Consider the following 25,144-nt stretch of genomic DNA (forward strand, 5'->3'; position numbering starts at 1 on the left):
TTTGGGAAGCTGAAACATCATTTTTTTTCATTCAAGGGTTACACGATAAACACAAATATTTGGGGAAGAGCAAATAAATTGATATGAAAGTGAAACGCTCGAGGTATCGTATCTCAATACAAATTCAAAACTCTTTCACTCTATCTTCAATTTCATCATGTTCAGAAACAACACATGCAGCGGCGGCGCTCCATGTTCTCTCTCGGTCAAGTTCTCCGTTGTTTCAATCTCGCGTCCGTTTCAAACATGACGGCCGAAGAACTCATACGAGTTCTCTTCTCCGGCAAACTCTCGGTCTCAATCTCTTCTTCTCCTCTTTTCGATTTCTGATTCATTGTTTGTTGGTTTGATGATGATGGTGACACGGAATCGATGATTTGTGTTGTTGTGTTCTGTGATTCTATCGAAGCTTGATTCGGTGAAAGTGCAATGATGATGATGGTTAATGTTTGTTTTAGGTTTACATCTGTGATTTGTTCATCTCCATGGTTGTTTTCATAAATCTAATTAGTTTATTGTTATGTTTGAGGGTTTATTTCTGATTTTTATTCTTTTGTTATTTATGGTTAACGTTTGTTTCAGGTTTAGATTTGTGTACTTGTTCATCTCCACGTCTGTTTTCATAAATCTAATAAGTTCATCCATTTTCTCTGCTATATATTGAATTAAATTAAGGCTACATCATATAGGATTTAATCTCAATAGCCGGAAAGGTTTGTGACTGGTAAAATTAAATTATGTGTTTTTTGAAATTTGATTAAGGGTTTGGGTTTGGTGAACTGTAAGCTTTGTGATCTCTTTTAGTATGTAATGTTTGGATCTGATGAAGTATAATATTTTTATTTTAATAATGTTTGTTTTGATCTTGCAGCTTGAATCATTGTAGAATTTTTAGTTATTACATGGATTTGAAAAAGGAGCACTTTCCTTTGTATACGATTTCAAGTTAAAGCTTATCTGTTGTAACTTAAAATTCCGCAGGTTAAAGCTTATCTTGCAACTTGAATAATGTTTGTATACTTTTTAAATATTAATATTTCTTTTGTATACGATTTCAGGTTAAAGCTTATATGTTGTAACTTGAAATTATGCATATGAAAATCATGCAGGTTAAAACTTATCTTGCAGCTTGAATAATGTCAGTATACTTTTTAAATATTAATATTTCCTTCGTATACGATTTCAGGTTAAAGCTTATTTGTTGTGAAAAATATCATCTTTAAAGTTTAATTTAAAATGGGTTTTGCTTACTCTGTTAACAAATATAGTTTCAGGTGATTCTGTATTCTGATCCCAATTCAACGATCCTACACAATTGAATATTGATTAATGATTTTTTTGTAGGTATAAGGAAAGCAAACGTGTTGCGTAACAATTGATGGGATATGGTGGAATATCGTCTTCACATTCAGATATTGTTACTGCTGTTGCTATGGCGGTTGAATTTCATGAAGGATTTGGTGGACTGTTTTCGCTACTGCATTGGTTCTAGCTATGATTGTATGATTTTTTTTTGTTCTAACCATAAAATCTATAAACATTTTGATCTAGATATTTTATTTTTTATGTGTTTGATTTAATACACATGGAGTTTGTTAATGATTGGCAAGTGATGTATGATGCTACTGGTGTAAGATTGCAAGCGAGACGGCAAGCAGAGGTTTGATTGCGGTTTATGAGATCTCTATTTATTTTGATTGATCTTAAATTGTGCTTATCGAATATGACTGACTCTCTATTTATATTAAAATAGATTATAGAATTTTTCTCATGGTCTTGTGGGCTGGTGATATTGCACACACAATTTGACAGTAGCAACACCTGTGAAAAGTATATGAAGAATAAATGAAGAAGATAAACTTAGAAATTTGAAAATTAGTCGGATCACTTCACTCAATCCTTCTGATGTTCAGGCCATTCTTCTACTATTCATGTTGTTTCTGACTTTTCCTGTGCTCTTCTGCATTGTGATACAAATGTTAGATTTTATATTCAATTTTCTCTTATTTTGATTGTGTTTGTTGTGTAATTTGACTGATAAGTTAAATGAAATTTGATTATGGTTTGTATCAGCATTCAATTGTATATTTCTATTAGAAGATAGTATTTCTTAAATCTATTATTTCATATTCATGTTTATGTGCATTTAAACTTCAATTAGTCTATTGAAATATCAAATCTTTTCTAAGTCTATTATTTCATTTTCTATTTGAAGTTTAAAGATTTTTTTGTTTGTAATAATTCAAAATAATGATTTTATTTGATAAAAAATATATTTAATACTTCAACTAAAATCTTTTTATTATTAATAAAGATGTCCGACATATTTAATATTATTAACTAAAATAAATGATGTTAATTGAAATTTATGACCATATAATTATTAACTAAGTAATTTTTAAATTAAATAATAATATTATTTTTATAATTAAAGGTGGAAGAAATAAGTTTTATAGTATTTTATTTAAAGGAATGTCAATTTGAAATTTTTTTAATATTTTAAATAAGTAATTTAATAGTATTTTATTTAGAGGAATGTCAATTTGAAAATTTTTATAAATCATTTTCAAACTAAAAGAAATAAGTTAACCGTATAAAATTTTGATGATGATATAAATTAAAATAGTAATTATAGAAACCACTAAAATTATAACGATCCTATAATATAATAGGAATTTTGAAATATTATCATAAATTAATAATATAGGAACCTTTATACTCAAAATATAATAATAACGTTTATTTTTTGTTTAAAACATTAATGTGAGTTATAAATACAATTAATTTCAATGACCCATTTTTTTGTGCATTTAAAATATTTATGAAATTATTATGTTAATTTAAATCATTTTTCTGTGCATTTAAAATAATTGAAGTTTAAAGATCTTTTTTATAATAACTCAATATATAAAATTTATAGGATCAATAATATATAATTTAAAATATTCTTACTATTAACATATTAATATACTACTATAATTTTAATACATAATTTAAAATATATTTACTATAACACATTATCCTATTTTTTGTGATCATTGCGTATGTTTAAATTTGATTTTCTCTGCATTTTTTTTTATGTTTTTAGCTTTCCTCTATATTTTTTTGTCATGTTTTTTTTAGTAAACAACATAAATTTATAACTTTATGTAATTAAGAATGCAATATTAAATATTATTATGTAAAATTTAATAAATATAAATATAATTTTTTGTCAAGTTTTCTATAATTATGAATATAATTAAGAATGTAACATTAAATATTATTATGTAAAATTTAATAAATATAAAATTAAATTAATTTTTTTAGATCATTCTCTTTTTTAAAAACATTTGTGTTTAATTTTTTTTTACGAATGTTGGTTTTTTTAAAATCATTAACATTGATTTATTTATTTCATATCGAACAACTTTAAAAAATATTTTCGTTTTAATTTCTTAATTGATATTATATACTTAAAGCCTAAATGATTTTTTTGTTAACTTATAAAAAAAATTTAATAAATTTTATTCTTTTTAAATTAGCATCATAATTTAAAAATTTAAAAATTATTTTGTAGTTAAATATATTAAATTTTTAAGTAATAGAAATGTTTTTATAAACAAAATATAGTTTATTAGTGATAAAAAAACGTGTATGCAACTAATAACAAAGTCAAATTATAATTCTAATATAATTTTATTTATAAATTATAAATATTTATAAAATGTTTTTTTTAATATATGAATTTTTAATATAAGAATTTTTTAATATAAGAATTTTTATTTATAAATTATAAATATCAAAAAAACCATCTAAAGTAACGGGGTAACACTCTTATTTTCTTATTTGAATGAAGGTGAAAGCACACTATTAAAACCACACAACTTTTTGCCGAATTCGTCGAACAAAAAGAGCAACAGCTACGAAACCAAACAAGAGAAACTCTGATTTTCTTGATTTTGAATATGTCTCTACTCTCAGATCTAACAAACCTTAATCTCTCAGAAACCACCGAGAAGATCATCGCTGAATACATATGGTACGTAAACCCTGTTTCCCTATGTAACCTTAATCTCTCCAAAACCTTAATCTCTCTGAAACCAACGAGAAGGCCATGGTTTTCATTTCTATATTGATTTATATTTATATATGCATGTATTAATTTTTTCTAGGAACGTTTTTTCAAATAATTTTCTTAATGAGTTTGATTTTTTCCTTCATTTTCCATTTGATCAATCTTTTGTTCTTGTTTTTTTTAGGTTAAGTAGTTTTGATATATAATAAATGTTTTCCTTAGGCATGATTTCTTCAAACCCATAATTTTCTCATAGTTTGTTTCTCATTTTATTTACCAAATTATCATACTCCACGTTCACATAAAAGTACTATACTACTTTTACCTATTCATGTAACTTTTTTTTTTTTTTTTTGTATTTTTGTAAAATGTAACTACTCTTACCCCTTTTATTTCCACTATTATAGGATCGGTGGATCTGGTATAGACTTGAGGAGTAAAGCAAGGGTAATTAATTTACTTCATAACTATGTATCAAAAAGTGACAAAATCATTTTCACTTTATGGCACATTTATTCTTTATTATTCTAAACATTATGACACATTTATGGTTTTTAAATTATAATTAGGAAACATTTAAAATTCATTTTAACTTTTGAATTGTTTTTAATATAGACTCTCCCTGGACCTGTAGATGATCCTTCTAAGCTTCCCAAGTGGACCTATGACGGTTCCAGCTGTGGTCAAGCTTCTGGAGAAGATAGTGAAGTGGTCATACAGTAAGCTTCTTTTCTTTTCTTATTTTCTTTCCATATTTCATAAACTTTTGTTATTAATATTATTTATTTATACAACAGTCCTCAAGCAATTTTCAAAGATCCATTCAGAAGGGGCAACAATATCCTGGTACATGTTTCTACTTCTCCACTATGTTATGTAATTGTATATAATGCTATCTCAAATTTTTGGAACCTCTATATAGGTTTGAGACCAGCTTTGAGGGCGAGCAGGCTATTGCATATGGCCGAAAATTTGTCATTGGTTAAACTGTAGGAAAATAGAATTTCATAATATATTGTCAATGTTAAATTGCTCTAATATACATAGAGCCTCCAAAAATTTGAGATATCTTTGTGTATGTTAATCTTAGTTCAACGGTGACAGATATTTTATGAGATCTTATTTAACTGGGATGTAACCTGGACAAATTTTGTGCCTTGGTCTGCCTGCATGCCCTTTCAAAGACGACCCTGGTTGTATATATTGACTATCATTACTATAAAAGAACATTTTTGTTGATGTTGAACTTGTGATTTTAGGTTATGTGTGATACTTATGCTCCATCTGGAGAACCCCTTGCCAGCAACAAAAGACATGCAGCTGAAAAGATATTTAGCCACCCAGATGTTGCTGCTGAAGAACCATGGTATGGTATTGAGCAAGAATACACCTTGATGCAAAAAGATGTTCCATGGCCTTATGGATGGCCCAGTGGTGGTTTTCCTGGACCTCAGGGACCATACTACTGTGGTATCGGTGCTGACAAGGCTTTCGGGCGTGACATCGTCGACGCACATTACAAAGCATGTCTTTATGCTGGCATTACCATAAGTGGCGTTAACGCAGAAGTTATGCCTGGCCAGTGGGAGTTTCAAGTTGGTCCAGCTCTAGGAATCTCTGCAGGTGATGAGATTTGGGTCGCTCGATATCTTCTGGAGAGGATCACCGAGATTGCAGGAGCTGTTTTGTCTTTGGATCCTAAACCAGTGAAGGGTGATTGGAATGGTGCTGGTGCTCACACGAACTACAGCACGAAATCGATGAGGGAAGACGGTGGATATGAAGTGATTAAGAATGCGATTTCGAACTTGGAGAAGAAACACAAAGAGCATATTTGTGCTTATGGAGAAGGCAATGAGCGACGTTTGACTGGAAAACATGAAACTGCTGACATCAACACGTTCAAATGGGGTGTTGCGAACCGTGGTGCTTCTGTTAGGGTAGGAAGGGACACTGAGAAAGCAGGGAAGGGTTACTTTGAGGACAGAAGGCCTGCTTCTAACATGGATCCGTATATTGTTACTTCCATGATTGCAGAGACAACCATTCTCTGGAAACCATGAACAGCTTTGGATTTGGAGTAATCATCATCACATTTGGATCTAGTTGTTTCTTCTTAATTATTATGGTATTGTTAGTACTAAGATGTGGACTTTTGTTTATATCAGTTTGTTTGTTTAGAATTTGTGTGTGAAGTCTTGTTTTGATTCGAATGATGTTTAAGGAAGGCCTTGTTTCCTTGTGGTTTTGACTAGTTTGAACGAGTGGTTTGTTTTACCATGTTGCTACTTGTCATGTTAAGTTTATATGAATTAAGCTTCTCATAAAATAGGCCTTGCTTGCTTGTAATAAAATAGGCTTTTAGTTGGCTAATAAGCCAAATAGACATTTGAAAAGGTCAGACTCATGTCATGTGTCACAGTTCAGACTTAGGTTTTATAATTTTTAACATATCAGACTTCAAAAAACCTAACTCGACCCAACTTATTTCTTAAAGTTCTATCACATGCCATAGCGGGTGAACACTTTTATTGGATTAACCTTTAAAGTTGATACTATTATCATAGAAAGAAATTATTTGGAGGCCTTTTTTTCCTTATAAAAGAAATATATTATTTATGATAGACATTATACGTATACAAATATTTTGTTATAACTAAAAATTTATTTAAAGAAAACTCTTAAATGTTTACTCGAAAAAAAATGTGAAACGTGTATCAAAAAAACCATCTAAAGTAACGGGGTAACACTCTTATTTTCTTATTTGAATGAAGGTGAAAGCACACTATAAAAACCACACAACTTTTTGCCGAATTCATCGAACAAAAAGAGCAACAGCTACGAAACCAAACAAGAGAAACTCTGGTTTTTTAAGTTTTGATTTTGAATATGTCGCTACTCTCAGATCTAACAAACCTTAATCTTTCAGAAACCACCGAGAAGATCATCGCTGAATACATATGGTACGTTCATTCACAAGCCCTGTTTCCCTATGTAACCTTAATCTTTCCAAAACCTTAATCTCTCTGAAACCAACGAGAAGGCCATCGTTTTCATTTCTATATTTATATATGCATGTATTAATTTTTTCTACGAACGTTTTTTCAAATAATTTTCATAATGAGTTTGATTTTTTCCTTCATTTTCCATTTGATCAATCTTTTGTTCTTGTTTTTTTTAGGTTAAGTAGTTTTGATATATAGTAAATGTTTTCCTTAGGCATGATTTCTTCAAACCCATAATTTTCTCATAGTTTGTTTGTCATTTTATTTACCAAATTATCATACTCCACGTTCACATAAAAGTACTATACTACGTTTACCTATTCATGTAACTTCTTTTTTTCTTCTGTATCTACTTAATATAAATTCAAGGTTGTCATGATGACAATCTTGAAGAGAACCCTAGTCCTAATGCTTATGTGGCATGATTTTAGCAACTCAGAACACAACTCTAATCTATGTGGCATGATTTTAGAATTTTCAATTTTTATATACCAATTTTTTTCTAACAATATTATTAAAACCATTGTTCTAACAACTATTTTTTTAATAATATTGATCATCTTATATAACAATTTTTATATTCAATTTTTTTTTATTAAATCATCTTTCTAACAATAACATCGAATAGTAAAATATTAATAAACAATCATTACTTTATTACTGATTCTTCAATAATTATAAAATATACACTTATAAAAATAAAAATTTTGAAATTTTACTATTTCTTTATATATTATCATAAGAGTTTAAAGGTAGTGCACTGACAGTATAAACAAACTTTACACATACATCCAATCAAAATCCTTACATTTGCCATGTCATATTAATTTTTTTAAATTAAAATTGTGTTTTAATTGGATGCATGGTTGTGATTGGTTGACAGTGTAAAAATATTTTACACTGTCAGTGCATATCCCTTTTTCTCTTATCATAATCATAATCCACCCACACTTCTTCAATTAATTAAATAAATATAATAATAATAATAATAATAATAATAATAATAATAATAATAATAATAATAATAATAATAATAATAATAATAATAATAATAATAATAATAATAATTTCCTATGAATCCACCTCTTCAACTAATATAAGTAACCTCTCCTATTAATTAGATAATAATAATTATCATTAATAGTAATAATAATAATAATAATATATAAATAAATAATCAATTAATTAATTTTATATAAATGCATTTTTTTAAGTATTTCCACTTAGTTATAACCTCCTCCCAAATATATTCCTCTAATAAATTAAATACTTTAAATAAATACTAATAAATTTCTATAAATCTACCTCTTCAAATAATATTTATAACCTCTATTATTAATTAAATAGTAATAATAATAAATAAATAAGATTTAGTGGAAGGTTAGTAAAAATTAGCAATAAATAAGACTATAAATTCAAACGCATACAATTCATACCATTAAAAGGTTTCTATATTTAAATTTTGACATTAAGTGATGGTTATGAATTTCAAAGGTATATATTATACCTTTTGCATGCAAGAGGATTGATAATTAACAGCATGTTGTTTCAATTTAGTTTTTCTATATTAGAATTAGAAGAATAATCCGATATGAAAATTTTGATATTTTCTTTTAATTCTTCCTTTTTTTTCCCTCTATTCAGTGACTACAAATATTTAATTTTGTTTATTTTTATATATTATTTATATTTATATATTATTTTTAGAATTTATTTTAATTTCCTCTTTTTTAAATCTATACGTTGATTTAAAATATTTAATTTAATTTATATAAATTGTATATATTTTTTTCCCATGCTAGGTCATAAGAATAAATGGTATGTATTTTATAAAATTTTATTTCGTATTTTTTTAGGTCTGTATTTTATTTTGGAATTTGTTATGTCTTATATTTTTTTTCAAGCTTTTTCAGGTTTATATTTTATTTTTGAATCTACAATGCCCCAACACCTCATAGTAGATTAGTTTATGGGTCAGAAGAACAATAATATATATATATATATATATATATATATATATATATATATATATATATATATATATATATATATATATATATATATACTTTAAAATTCTCTTTTCTCTTTATACACTCCATACATTTATTTAATATATTTATTTTTGTTTTTAATATACTTTTATGTTTATATTTTTATGCTAGCTCAGAAAAATAAATTGCATTAAAATTATTAATTTATGTTTATATTATTCTTAAAATTCAACTTTTTCTCAAATATATATTTATACTACATATAATGATTATTCAAATAAAATTATTTGAAAAATACTCTATAATCAAAATAATCTCATTAGTAAAAGCTTTCTCATTAGTAACTTTCATTCCCTTAATTTCCCTTTTCCAAGCCCGTGGGTAAGTTAATTTTGCTGTCTTTCAAATAATCTCCTTCAACTTATTTCATGTATACTTTTTCATAATGTTGTTGTACAAGTGAAGAATCCAAAATATTTGTTCGGAACTTGGTCGAAACTCATCTATAGTAGGTAATATACCCTACGATATAAGATTAACTTAAATACAAGATAAACAAAATATTAAAGTGAAATTAACATAAATACAAGATTAAAGTGGAATTAACTAAAAACAAGATCATTAGTTGAAGTTACCTTTTGTTGATTAGATATGAAAGTGCAGGTATAACATTGAGTCCCACCCTTAAAATCATCAATCAAAAGCTTCAAAAACCGTGTTCATATATCCTTTGTTTTCCCCTCAACAACAACAAAAGCTATTTGCAAGATTTGGTCATCAGGATCTCTCCCTATAGCTGCTAATTTTCATCCTCCACAAAGACCCTTTAAAAAGTACCCACCAAGACCAATCACGGGCCTGCAAAGCTTGAAACTATCCTTACATGCTTCTTAACATATGTATAATATTTTCAATTGCGGCATTTTATCAGTTTCTTCTTTTGGTGTAGGTTGAACATTTAACTTGAATGGTTACCCAAGATTTATTCATAGGACTTCATGGACGTAATCATAAATTTTATATTATTTTTCTAGGATGAACCATCTACCATATATCTCGTTGCACATCTTTCACTAATTTCCTTTGTCTCTTTTATCCCTAAATTATTTGAGCCTTTTTCTTGATATCCTTGATCTTCATTTTAAGATTATCTTTTAAATAATTTTGAATCCTCTTACTCAACCACTTTGTAGTTATCATCTTAATATTATAATCTTTAATACAACTATGAATGTCTACTACTTTCCTTATAAGTCCTCCTTTGGCAACTTGGTACAATAGGTTTTCCACTCACATCCCTTTTTACATCTAACTCTAATATTTTGCTTTTCAATTTTAATGAATTTAAGGTTCATATTTAATTGGAAAATATACATTGGTATAGCTTCCTTAAAATCACACTTGGAAGTAAAATAAGTCCCTAACTCCCATTTATAATTTGCCACGTCTTTCTGCAACTAGAAAACTAATGCTTCTTCCTCTTTTTTTTTACTATTCTCATTAGTTTCACACCTATTTTCCAACTTCTTGCTGTCATTTTCACATTAATCCCCCCTTTATGCTTCCATTTTTTGTTAGTACCCTGTGGACCATGATCCAATTCTAACAGATTACCCCTTTCCTCTTTAATAAAATTACTATTATCATTGTAGTTTTCAAATGTTTTATCAAATGCAGTGTCATAATTAAAACTCATATCATCATTATCATCCTTACTTTCAGAACCAACCATCCCACCCTTATTTATCATACCTACATTAACCTCATAATTATCCACTCCGCCAACATTCAGTTTACCATTTTGCACCTCATCATTATGGACTCTATCTTCATGCACATTTGTTTCATTGTCTTTCAATAAGTTTTTATACAATTTAGAAATTAAATCCTACTTATCAAGATTAACAATATTCTTGGGGTTTATATCTATTTCCTCTATATGACCAATTGACCATCCTAAAACTCGAATTGAGACAATGGATGTTGTACATAAACATAAACACTCAAGTGCACCTTACATAAATCTGCAATATCTTGTGCACATTTATCATCAGCCAAAATATGCATCCCAAATATTGGGTCCTTGTACCATATAATTTTTACTTCTCTATATCCCAAATTCTTAAATATAGCTACCAACTAGAACTAAATTCACTTATCAACATCATACGTATTTCAATTCTAAAATTATACTCTTATAGATGAGTGATAAAATATGGTATTAAGCTTTTTAAGTATTGTCGTATTGTAAAATAAATACCATAACATATTTTTAAATACAATACAAATTTGAAATTGTTTAAGTACTACACAAATATCTTACATAATACAAACTAATAAAATACAAAAAATTATTGTTAGGTGAAAAGTCAAATAATTAAATATTACTTTGATTATATTAATGTATAATATTTAAACATGGAAATATTGAATAGAATAGAAGAGATCAAACTTAGTGAAGTGATGTAACCCAATATATTGTTTTTTAGTGAAACAACATAATATTAAAATATTTTTAGAAAATTTAGTCATGTGTGCCATACGGGTTAGCCGTAATGGGAAGCATGTTTTTTAGGACCAGGTTTAAAAATTCTATACAAAATTCAGACGCTAATTGTAAGGTCCAAACCTTATATTTTATTGGGTTGACGGACTGACCCATATGAGCTAACCCATTTTGACCTATATACTCCAAGTATATGAGGGGTTGCTTCGAATGAAGCGGGTCACCTTGCAATGGGATACTTCTAGTAAATGGAAGTTGCAAAGTTGTAATTATATGTTTTGTAAACCAATCTTCTTATTTACGTGCCAAAAACCCTTCGTCGTTGTGGTTGGAGACTCCTAGTCTATGTGAGTTGTTTCAAATGAAGCGGATTGCCTTGTGTTGCACCCTGATTTTTACCCTACGATTCTATTTCATTCACATCATTGCATCTCATCTGGTTATATCATATTTTTACTAATTTTATTGTTTCACAATCATTTGCTTCATTTATTTAAGGCATTAATATATTTGCATCTCATTCAAGAAAATTCAAAGAAAAAAATATATACGTATATAGCATCATTCGCATTAGCATTCATTTACAAAGTCGAAATATACATAACATGTTCATTTTGCATATTTTATTCATTTTTACTAACCATGATTTTGTAATTTTAATTTTAATTCGATTTAATTATTTAAATTGAATTTCCATTAAAGTTATGAAATTATTTTCTTTATTGCATATTTCTTTTGCTATGTTTGTTTATTTTAATAGGTCCATATTGATTTAAGATTTGTCTAAGGCCCATTTGTCAAATTTGAGGATCCAAGCCATTTTTCATCTTTTCTTCTAAGTTCACTATTGACAAAGATTGGGGACCACACACAATGCTTTCCACGGTTTCTTTCTCAGCACAACAAAACCACTTTTCACTACCAATCCCACTCTTTCATCTCCAAAGTCAACTCCAAAGAAACCTGTACTAGCTCTGGGTCCAGTAGCTCTGCATAATACAAACAAAATAACCTGTCCTATTCCTGAAAAAAAATGGCCAAGAGTTACACAAAATGGGAACAACAAAAACTTGCACCAAAAAGCATTGAGACAGTATATCAAAAGAGTTCAAACTCTATTTCAGTTTTCTCCACCACCTTGTCCTTCCTCACTACCATTTTCAAAAATTCTGCAAAGAACCAATTCCACTACACCGAATCAGCCACCAAATTGTACAATATAACAGCTCTTGTCCCCTTTGATCTTATCCCAATCCTCACTCAAATTTCTTATTTACCCTCACTCTTATTGTGCTATAAAAGAACACACTCATACACAAGCAAAGGGGGGAAGAAATACACTAAAAAAAACTCTGCAAATTTGAAACTCTTCCTCCAAAATGCTTCACCTTCATACATCTCTTCATTAATCTTCAACAATAATCACAGAGCTTCCATTGATTCACACAACTACCAACGTTTCAAATCAATTTCCAATTGCAAACAGTTCTATCAAACCTTCAGATTCACAAAACCAACATACATCACACACAACGTCAGCACCTTCATCAACATCAAACCTACAGTAGTTACGTTCACACCTTCAAAGCCAAAGAACATCACTGTCTTTCGTTAGCACTGAACCAAGCTTAAAACGCAACCATCATCATCAAGTTGAATCACAGCTCATCTCCAGCTTCAACGGTTTGCATCTCCGAAACTGTGAGGTCACCTGCAAATTCAACTCGCGTCACCAACGCAACAACACCGATCCATTTCTTTCAGTGTCATCACCGCACGGCAACAAATATCATCATCAACGCTTAGCTCCACATCAAATCAACAGCGACATTTTCATCAACTCCGACGAACACGAGGTGGAAGAGTTAAACCGAAGCTAACGAACCAGGAGCACTGCACTCGCTTCAATTTTGGCAAGATTTGTTTCTCCGACGGTAATCCTATCCCCTTTCTGTTTGTAAATTGATACGCCTAAATGATTAAATGCTTGTTGTTGCTTCTATGTTATTATTGTTTGCCAAATATATGTGAATCATGATTAGAGTTGATTTGGGATAAGAAATATAGTTAGGTTGAGAGATAACAGAGAGATGAGAGATTAATCGCTGTTGTTGGTATTGTTTGTACGTGATTTTGTGTTTGAATAGCATGAACTAATTGATCGAGAGAGAGGGAGTTTTATTGTGTTCAAAATCTGAGAAGCAGGGGCTGAAAGAAAGCGTGGCATTGGTGATGAAAGGAAGCCGAGAGAGTTTGAGGAGGGAGGCGGACTCCTTAGTTCTTTTTAGGATTATAAGTTTGTTTTGGGCTTGATCTGTAAAGGCCCACCGATTTTCTTTCATATATCCCATACTACACCACCCTGGCAGTTTCTATTATTTTATCTTTGGGCCTTCAAGTTTAATGGACCAGCATCAATTTCTTTTTGTTGATAATTTTCAATAGTATAGTAGTGTTTGTTTATTTCTTTATTTTAGTTGCTAACATTTTAATCCATATTAAAAATAAAAAAAAACATGTCTTTTAATTAGATTTCTTTTATTTTCTCTTATTATTAAAATTCCAAAAATATTAGGTTAGTCTTTTAATTTCTAATATTAAGTAGAATTAGCATAATTTTAGATTTAGAATTCCCCTTTCGTTTAGCTTTTAGTTTTCTTTCCTTTTCAACCTTTTAAAATACTTAATAATTATCAAAAGTGGAGAACGGTGAGTATCCTTGCATTGGGATTTAATTCACCACTATTCACATTTCCCTCTAAAAAATACCCAACCATAAAACACATTTAATTTACTTAATAATTTTCAGACTTTAAAAAAGTAGAGAAGGGTGAGTATCCTTGCATTGGGATTTAATTCACCATTATCTACATCAAAAAAACACAAACCAATTCAAATTTCTTTTCTTTTTAAGAAGATGTTAATTCCTTTCCACGACAATTGTATAAGTCTCCAAAGGTCGAGCAGCAGTGGAATGCGACGTTTAACATCGTTCATTTAAAAAACACAAAACATACAAAAAAAATTATAAGCCGAACTACGGCTGCTCTGATTCCTTAAAGGGATACGTAGGCATTGGGTCGCGGGGCCTGAACGAGCACATCTTTGTATATATTTCTTTCTTTTCCCCGTGTTTCTTTTCTCTTTTTCTTCGTGCGTTTTCCTTTAGCTTTTATCTTTAAACTTTTAGACACCCATAGATTTTAGACTAACAATAGCGGATCCCGTCGAGTACGATGGACGTGAGGAGTGCTAATCCCTTCTCCTTGCGTAACCGATACCCTTACCCTTTTCTCTGGGTCGTAAGACCTTTTGTTTGTTTTACCCTTTAGGTTTTACTCGATGTTTTCCTTTCCCGTTTTTTGGGATAAATAAATAATCGATGGCGACTTCATTGATCTTTAATCATCAGTTGATGTTCGATCCGGTTGTCACAGCTGGCGACTTCACTGGGGACCTTAGAGTGTCGATCCTAGTTTTTGTTTGTTTTATTTCTTTTGGGTGTTTATTTGTTTATTTCCTTATGTTTTATTTGTATATATGTTTATATTTCTTTATTTATTTTTATGTCTTATTTTTTGTATATATTATATTGTTGTTATGTAGTTTATATTTTCTTTTGGTGGGTTGGGATGATACCATGAGGTAAAAGGCCCCGTACCCCGGCCATGAGTTGTTACCTAGGAAACCTAGGAATAGAGTGGAGACATGACGGCTATTCAGGTGCAGGTCTGTTTAGTGCGGTCATGTGAGCCATGCTCAGACGAAGGTTCGTTGTGAGATATTATTGTCATGCACACTATGCTGCTACGATGATAGTACTTTCACACGTGCCGCTAGTAGTCTGTGGACCTTTTGACCTACCCAAGCCTAGTTTCAACCTGTGAGATGGGATGGGAATTTCTTTACAGGTACAGGTACATGCTGTTGACCGTCGTGGTACTTGGTTACTTTATACACCGTTGGTGTTGATCTTTGACCCTGTGTGCATCTTGCATTACATCTTGCATTGCATATCATTGCATAGTTCTCGCAATTGTCCAGGTTGCCTAAAACCTCATTTTCAGTTGTTGCTTCATTCCAGTTAGCTGTTGACCGTTAAGTTGATTCCTTGACACGTTGAACTAAGAAGCATGTATCTGAAGACAATGGAAGAACTTCAACAAGATCAAGAGTTGTTAAGAGCTGAAGTTAACCAGTTGAAAAATCAGATGAACCAAGTCATGGAAATCCTGCATGTATTGTTAAAGGGAGAATGCAAATTTCCTCCAATTGTTACAAACCAAGTGAATGGCGCTTTAGCCTTTTCCGTTGCTACTCCAACTCAGGGGCAGCCATCTGTTATGCCATGTAATTCATCTCTTGGAGAAGAGACAGAAACTCCAGTTTGCTTTCCTCAATCAGTGCTTCCCATGACCCTACATCAACGTCCATTGTCTGTTCCTTCTCAAGGCAACAGAAAGCAAAAACATAATCAGAAGAACCGAGATAGGACTCACTTTGATCCTATTCCCATGACTTATACTGAATTATATCCTGCATTGTTTCAGAAAGGGTTGATCACGACTAGAGCCTTGACTCCTCCAAATCCTCTCCCAGATAATTTCAGAGTTGATCTTCATTGTGATTTCCATCAGGGAGCTGCTGGTCATGATTTAGAGCATTGTTATGCACTGAAGGCTAGAGTGCAAGATTTGGTTAGAGGAAAAGTGATAAGTTTTGCTACTCATACTCCGAATGTGATTTACTATCCACCTCCAGAGCCTGATAAGTGAAGCCTCAGTCGGAATCACATAATCTTCCTAAAGCCAAGTGTTTCAGACGGGACAACTCATCCTTGTTGCTGATTAGTCACTAGGCCATGTTTCTTTACTGTTTGCATTTCTTTCAATTGTAATGTCTGTTTAAATTCAAACTTGTTTGTTTCTTACTGTTAATCTTAATGAAATGAGCATTGCATATTTTGATTCAATTCTTCTCATTTATTGTTTTATTTATTTAAAAAAATATATATGTTTCTCCCATTAGCTTTCCTTACCATGTTGTTTATGCAAAGATTTGAGGGAGGATGATGAAAACAAGATACCCATAATTGTTGTTAGTGTGCTTTTGAATAGAACTTTGCTGATGATGTACAGGCATTTTTTTAACTCCCAAACACTAGAGAAATAAGGAAGTTTACCCTTTGTCAACCCCTTTGAGCCTTCGCAGTTGGAGTTTCTTTTTAAACGAAAAAACCCACAATTTTTAACCTGGGGGTGGGTAGTTTTCAGTTTATTCATCCATGCATTCAAATACAAGAGTTTCATTCAAGATACCTTTCAATAAGGTTGCAATCACAAGCTTTCCTTCGCACACATCAAAAGAAGTGTCGAAGATGTCCTTCAAAGTCAAAGTGATGATGATGGTTCTCCGCAATCATTAAACAAGGCAGTCACTATCTTTCGAAAAAATGTGTATATAATATAAAAAAAAAGAATCAAAGAAAAGCCCGCTAAGTCAAAACCTATGAAGGAGACTTAGGCAAAACAAAATTGGGGCATCCCGCTGACTGTAATCTTAAATAAAACAGTTCTAGCAAAAGTTAGGGATATCAAAAGAAAAAAGTCAAAAATAGAAAAGTCAATAAAGTCTCAAAACAACAAAATGTTGTAAGATAGAAGTGACTGCCATATCAAAGTATATTTCTTGGCTTCTGAATCATCATTGTCAAACAAATGCTGCAAATTCCAAATTCTCCTGAAAACCTGAATGCATAGTTTGAATTTACTGAACATAGGATGGAAGTTCATCACGAAGAAGGGTTGGGCACCAATAAATTTTGAGCCGTATATCCTTTGTTTCTCAAACCGTGAACCAAACCACGTTACAACCTTTAAAAGTCCTAATTGAGGCCAGGTTTATTTTGAAAGCATACTACAGCAAGGTTGCGTTAACCTGACTCCTAAAAGTTGTGCCAATCATTTGTCTTGATCTTTTTGCTTTTCACTTTCAAATGCCATGTTTCTTTGCCTTTTCTTTTGCTTTACAATTCCATTCCTGTTGATTTCAAAAACTCGCATGCTTTGCATTTAGATTACCAGTTTTGAACAAACATTTTTGCTTGTAAACAGCATTTCCTCATCAAGGAATTTCAAACAATTGAGAAATTAGTTCGTGATCTCATCAGGGGCATTTCATTTCAAGGTCCTGTTCAAAGGTTTATCTCAGTGCAAGCTATTCCCAGATTTGGTTTATCATATCTCTTTCAAGATTAATACTGGGGCAAGTGTGTCCAAGCGCCCAGTAAAGCTGTCATTACAAGAATTATTCAGGCTGAAGCCATGATCAGTTGTTCTACATTAATCACTCAAGCTAGGGGCAATCTTCTTCAAGAGAATCTCCGAGCAGTTTATCAATCCTTCTCAAAGGATCATCATTACAAGTTTGCAAGTGTGATAGAAGAGCTTTGGGCAGTGTTCCATGTGTTGAGAAATCAGATTTCCCTTTTTGCCGCACAAAAAAGTCTCTCTCAGTTGTCACAAACCATTGCATTGCATTAATCATTCATATCATGCATAAAAAAACCATACTCATATTCATTTGCAATCAACATTCTCACCTTGAGATCAAAGTCCAACTCACTCGGCACTCACGAAAACAGTTTATCCTTTTGTTTCAATGTCTTTCTGATGTTCTTCTGGATATGTCTCCGATCATTCTAATGCTTTTCTAGAATGTTTCGTTGGTTCCCTTACAACCTTGCTTTATCTTGGTTCCCTTTACAACCATGTTTTATCTTGGTTCCCTTACAACCATGTTTTATCTTGGTTCCCTTACAACCTTGCTTTATCTTGGTTCCCTTTACAACCATGCTTTATCTTGGTTCCCTTTACAACCATGCTTTATCTTGGTTCCCTTTACAACCATGCTTTATCTTGGTTCCCTTTACAACCATGCTTTATCTTGGTTCCCTTACAACCCTGCTTTATCTTGGTTCCCTTTACAACCATGTTTTATCTTGGTTCCCTTTACAACCATGTTTTATCTTGGTTCCCTCACGACCATGTTTTATTTTGGTTCCTTACGACCATGTTTTATCTTGGTTGCCCGAATCTTGTTTTATCTTGATTGTCCGTTGATGTGGCTTCATTCATGTTTTATCTTGAAAGCCTCAAATCATTTCTCATCTTATTCAGACCTATTCCCGAATACTGTGATTTCTCACCTCATTCAGACCCATTCCTGAATGTTGTGATACTTTTCTTCACCTGCCTCTTTCATCAAGTTTTCACTCATTCCATCAACAGTTTGTCTCTCGTGGCGCTATATTCCCCACGAAGATTCGAGTTTGTCTCATACCATGTCATTCAAAAGAAAAAAATTCATACATTCATATCATTCTTGGGGCATCGTAGGCTAAAAATCTGGTTATGTTTGTATTTAAGTATCTCCTATCTCCTAATAGAAGAAACTTAAATAGGGGCAGCTGTTGCACCCTGATTTTTACCCTACGATTCTATTTCATTCACATCATTGCATCTCATCTGGTTATATCATATTTTTACTAATTTTATTGTTTCACAATCATTTGCTTCATTTATTTAAGGCATTAATATATTTGCATCTCATTCAAGAAAATTCAAAGAAAAAAATATATACGTATATAGCATCATTCGCATTAGCATTCATTTACAAAGTCGAAATATACATAACATGTTCATTTTGCATATTTTATTCATTTTTACTAACCATGATTTTGTAATTTTAATTTTAATTCGATTTAATTATTTAAATTGAATTTCCATTAAAGTTATGAAATTATTTTCTTTATTGCATATTTCTTTTGCTATGTTTGTTTATTTTAATAGGTCCATATTGATTTAAGATTTGTCTAAGGCCCATTTGTCAAATTTGAGGATCCAAGCCATTTTTCATCTTTTCTTCTAAGTTCACTATTGACAAAGATTGGGGACCACACACAATGCTTTCCACGGTTTCTTTCTCAGCACAACAAAACCACTTTTCACTACCAATCCCACTCTTTCATCTCCAAAGTCAACTCCAAAGAAACCTGTACTAGCTCTGGGTCCAGTAGCTCTGCATAATACAAACAAAATAACCTGTCCTATTCCTGAAAAAAAATGGCCAAGAGTTACACAAAATGGGAACAACAAAAACTTGCACCAAAAAGCATTGAGACAGTATATCAAAAGAGTTCAAACTCTATTTCAGTTTTCTCCACCACCTTGTCCTTCCTCACTACCATTTTCAAAAATTCTGCAAAGAACCAATTCCACTACACCGAATCAGCCACCAAATTGTACAATATAACAGCTCTTGTCCCCTTTGATCTTATCCCAATCCTCACTCAAATTTCTTATTTACCCTCACTCTTATTGTGCTATAAAAGAACACACTCATACACAAGCAAAGGGGGGAAGAAATACACTAAAAAAAACTCTGCAAATTTGAAACTCTTCCTCCAAAATGCTTCACCTTCATACATCTCTTCATTAATCTTCAACAATAATCACAGAGCTTCCATTGATTCACACAACTACCAACGTTTCAAATCAATTTCCAATTGCAAACAGTTCTATCAAACCTTCAGATTCACAAAACCAACATACATCACACACAACGTCAGCACCTTCATCAACATCAAACCTACAGTAGTTACGTTCACACCTTCAAAGCCAAAGAACATCACTGTCTTTCGTTAGCACTGAACCAAGCTTAAAACGCAACCATCATCATCAAGTTGAATCACAGCTCATCTCCAGCTTCAACGGTTTGCATCTCCGAAACTGTGAGGTCACCTGCAAATTCAACTCGCGTCACCAACGCAACAACACCGATCCATTTCTTTCAGTGTCATCACCGCACGGCAACAAATATCATCATCAACGCTTAGCTCCACATCAAATCAACAGCGACATTTTCATCAACTCCGACGAACACGAGGTGGAAGAGTTAAACCGAAGCTAACGAACCAGGAGCACTGCACTCGCTTCAATTTTGGCAAGATTTGTTTCTCCGACGGTAATCCTATCCCCTTTCTGTTTGTAAATTGATACGCCTAAATGATTAAATGCTTGTTGTTGCTTCTATGTTATTATTGTTTGCCAAATATATGTGAATCATGATTAGAGTTGATTTGGGATAAGAAATATAGTTAGGTTGAGAGATAACAGAGAGATGAGAGATTAATCGCTGTTGTTGGTATTGTTTGTACGTGATTTTGTGTTTGAATAGCATGAACTAATTGATCGAGAGAGAGGGAGTTTTATTGTGTTCAAAATCTGAGAAGCAGGGGCTGAAAGAAAGCGTGGCATTGGTGATGAAAGGAAGCCGAGAGAGTTTGAGGAGGGAGGCGGACTCCTTAGTTCTTTTTAGGATTATAAGTTTGTTTTGGGCTTGATCTGTAAAGGCCCACCGATTTTCTTTCATATATCCCATACTACACCACCCTGGCAGTTTCTATTATTTTATCTTTGGGCCTTCAAGTTTAATGGACCAGCATCAATTTCTTTTTGTTGATAATTTTCAATAGTATAGTAGTGTTTGTTTATTTCTTTATTTTAGTTGCTAACATTTTAATCCATATTAAAAATAAAAAAAAACATGTCTTTTAATTAGATTTCTTTTATTTTCTCTTATTATTAAAATTCCAAAAATATTAGGTTAGTCTTTTAATTTCTAATATTAAGTAGAATTAGCATAATTTTAGATTTAGAATTCCCCTTTCGTTTAGCTTTTAGTTTTCTTTCCTTTTCAACCTTTTAAAATACTTAATAATTATCAAAAGTGGAGAACGGTGAGTATCCTTGCATTGGGATTTAATTCACCACTATTCACATTTCCCTCTAAAAAATACCCAACCATAAAACACATTTAATTTACTTAATAATTTTCAGACTTTAAAAAAGTAGAGAAGGGTGAGTATCCTTGCATTGGGATTTAATTCACCATTATCTACATCAAAAAAACACAAACCAATTCAAATTTCTTTTCTTTTTAAGAAGATGTTAATTCCTTTCCACGACAATTGTATAAGTCTCCAAAGGTCGAGCAGCAGTGGAATGCGACGTTTAACATCGTTCATTTAAAAAACACAAAACATACAAAAAAAATTATAAGCCGAACTACGGCTGCTCTGATTCCTTAAAGGGATACGTAGGCATTGGGTCGCGGGGCCTGAACGAGCACATCTTTGTATATATTTCTTTCTTTTCCCCGTGTTTCTTTTCTCTTTTTCTTCGTGCGTTTTCCTTTAGCTTTTATCTTTAAACTTTTAGACACCCATAGATTTTAGACTAACAATAGCGGATCCCGTCGAGTACGATGGACGTGAGGAGTGCTAATCCCTTCTCCTTGCGTAACCGATACCCTTACCCTTTTCTCTGGGTCGTAAGACCTTTTGTTTGTTTTACCCTTTAGGTTTTACTCGATGTTTTCCTTTCCCGTTTTTTGGGATAAATAAATAATCGATGGCGACTTCATTGATCTTTAATCATCAGTTGATGTTCGATCCGGTTGTCACACCTTGCGATTGTATACTCCTAGTATATTGGGGTTACAATGTTGTAATTTCGTGTTTAATAAAATGTCATAAATAAAATAGAGTCATTATAGGTTTAATAATGAGATTTTTCACATTTATGCGTAAATGATTCAAAAGTGAAACTTAATCACTTTTATAAATAGATTTATTAGCCATTATTTAGAGTTGTAGATTAAGGACAACTATGAAAACCAATCAACCATGCTCTGCCCACTCCCCTTTAGCATTACACACTTGTTGCACTGAATTCATAAGTACAATCACATTGTCCTTGTATGAGTTTAATACAATCCTTGTGTATACGATAATTTAGTTTACCATATTGTGATTTTTTTTTGCACAATTACTACGATATTTGTTTTTCAGCCCAACATCGTTGATCACAAGAACTAAGAGTTGGTGATGTCTAAAGGTCATTATGCACGATATTGAAAGATAACAAAGAAGATGGTAAAGACTCATAAAAGGGTAATTTATATGTTTTTCAAATTGAAAACACTGATAAATGAAATTGTTTTGAAACTTATTACATAAGATGCAATTGTTGTGGTGAAGAAAATTCAAAATAGAAGCTCTTACATGTTCTAAACGATAATGCCATAATACATTGTTTAACGATAAGAGATATTGAGATTTAGTTAATAATGTAATACAACAACTAATAATTGGAATATTATGATCACTTCCGACAGTAATATTATTGCAAGTGAGTGGACTTTTCCAATTACCAGCTGTAGGATATGAGTGCGAAGGAGTGGCTACGACTGCCACTGTATAATCCAAGGAGGATAAGTTCATTGATGTTGTGGTGCCTATAATTGATGTCATGTTCCTTGTCTATTGTATTGATATCGTCTGCCTCAACCTTGTTTAAGAAGAAAGAAAGACGAAGTTGTCAGTGTTAACGGTCATTCGTTCCGTGTGTGTAGTTTCTTCCAAGAAAACATAAAATAGGACTTATGAAAAGGAGGAAGAGTGTTAAAATGACATTTAAAAGCCGACAGTGGTGTAAGCGTCAAAAAGACTTTAGACAAGTACAGTAGAAACTCTTTAAATTAATAATGTCAGGACCGGAGAAATTTATTAATATAGAGAGTTATTAATTTATCGATAAATTAATAATTATTAATTTAAAGAGTTTTTAAGTAATTATACTATACATACCAAACAAAAAGGAAAATTAGTCTATGACTCTTAGAATTGCGTTGCAGCGAACCTTAGGACTCAATGTAAATTAGTAACTACTGTGTCCATATGCTATTGGATGCAATAAGAAAAGTTAGAGATGAGATCCAAATAGACTTGAACTTTAAAGTAAATCAGACAACTATTGAATTATATTTCAATAGAGTGTAATATATTTTTTTCAGTTTCTATGAATTATTAATTTATCATTTTCTTGGGACCGAAAATTATAAAGGGATCTCCCGAAAAATTATTATTTTATTATTTTATCGAGTTTTTCAATATTTTACATTGGCCCAAATCGGGACCGGAAAAATTTATTATTTTAGAGAGTTTATTAATTTACCGAGTATTAATTTAAAGAGTTTCTACTGTATAAGCACCGTACATTTATTTGAAACTGGAACACCAACATTGGAAAGTTGATCAAAAAGAGATTTGATGTGTTGCCAGTATGATGATGCATTTGAAAATTGCCTGCCTCATGTTAACCCTTGATAATCGTTCATCCAGTATGAGAGCTTTAGAATTTTTGTCATAGAAAAATATATCAAAGAGACGATTCCAAGCAAGTTTTGCAAAAGACTCATGTCCAATGATTGTGTGGAGAATGTCATTAGATATAATATCATAAATCCATTGTAAAACAATAGCATCTTGTCATTTACATATATTTGAGTCAATTTCTTTGAGATATAGTGAAGAGGATGTGGCATCTCTTGTCGAGAAGTTTGTGCAACCTCGTTATTACAAGAACTTAATCACCAGAGTTTCCATCCCAACAAACATTTTAGAAATATCCACGACCAAAGGTGTCCTCACATCAATCGTGAGAGCTGAACCCATAACCTCTCGATGTGTGAGCCAACTCATTGCCAACTGAATCAACTTTGTTTGATAGAATAAAGGTAGTTTGATTGCTAGGGTAAATAAATAAAAAAAAAGATAAATGTACTATAAGAGTGATTTGGCATCTCAATTGATATATTTTAGTTGGGCTAAATAATTATAAATCGTTGGTACCGAGATTATTCTCGTTTATCTTTGTACTAGACATTAACCCGTGTGATATATTAGAACATTATATTGTATATATAAATCAATAATATATTATCAAAAAATTGCAAACAAATATATAACACAATATAATTTAATTTTTTTTTTGGCAATTCAATATAATTTAAATTTGCATAAAGCAAATTATTTCAAGTCACATAATTGCTGATAAATAAATAAGTAAACAAATAACTACTGAATATTATGAAAGACTTCTTTGTAAACAACATTTCTCGTTTCAGTTGTATCTTGACATTCGTCATCGGTTAGCAATATCTTTAATCCTTTCTTTGAAGTAACTCTGGATAGTGCCACATATAGTTGCCCATGGGAAAAAATTGACTAGGGTAGGTACAATCCAACATATTTAAGTGATTGACCTTGACTCTTGTTGATAGTGATTGCAAATGAAACCATTAATGGAAATTGCCGATGTTGAAATTTAAAAGGAATTCTTTTATCAGAAGGAGTCAACGATAACCTTGGAATAAAAACCTTCTGACCAATATTTTTATCGAATATAACCATACCTTCAAGTACAAATCTTTCCATTTTTGTAATTATCAACCAAGTGTCATTGCAGAATCCTAAAGACTAGTCAATATTTCTCAATAGTATTTATGGTACTCCAATCTTTAATTTTAACTTGTGATTTGGAAGTCCAGAAGACAACAAATAGAACAATAATATAGCATGTCAAAATAGAGTTCTACAAACATACGTCATCTTAAATAGTAAACAAAAAGCCAAGTTATTTGGCTAACACATTGTTCAGCAAGACTTTTTCAACATAAATAA

At 31.3% G+C, this 25,144-nt stretch overlaps 1 protein-coding gene across 1 annotated transcript; it reads left to right on the forward strand.

Annotated features, from left to right (window-relative positions):
• The first annotated feature begins 3,907 nt into the window (after positions 1-3,907).
• Positions 3,908-6,448, forward strand: LOC131640394 (glutamine synthetase nodule isozyme-like). Its single transcript, XM_058910792.1, has 5 exons — positions 3,908-4,021; positions 4,465-4,504; positions 4,673-4,776; positions 4,855-4,903; positions 5,317-6,448. The coding sequence occupies exons 1-5, from the start codon at positions 3,948-3,950 to the stop codon at positions 6,118-6,120; spliced, it is 1,071 nt and encodes a 356-aa protein (XP_058766775.1). The 5' UTR covers positions 3,908-3,947; the 3' UTR covers positions 6,121-6,448.
• Positions 6,449-25,144: the final 18,696 nt, after the last annotated feature.

The sequence above is a fragment of the Vicia villosa genome, unplaced genomic scaffold, assembly GCF_029867415.1.
Source record: "Vicia villosa cultivar HV-30 ecotype Madison, WI unplaced genomic scaffold, Vvil1.0 ctg.003093F_1_1, whole genome shotgun sequence".
Taxonomy (NCBI): Eukaryota; Viridiplantae; Streptophyta; class Magnoliopsida; order Fabales; family Fabaceae; genus Vicia; species Vicia villosa.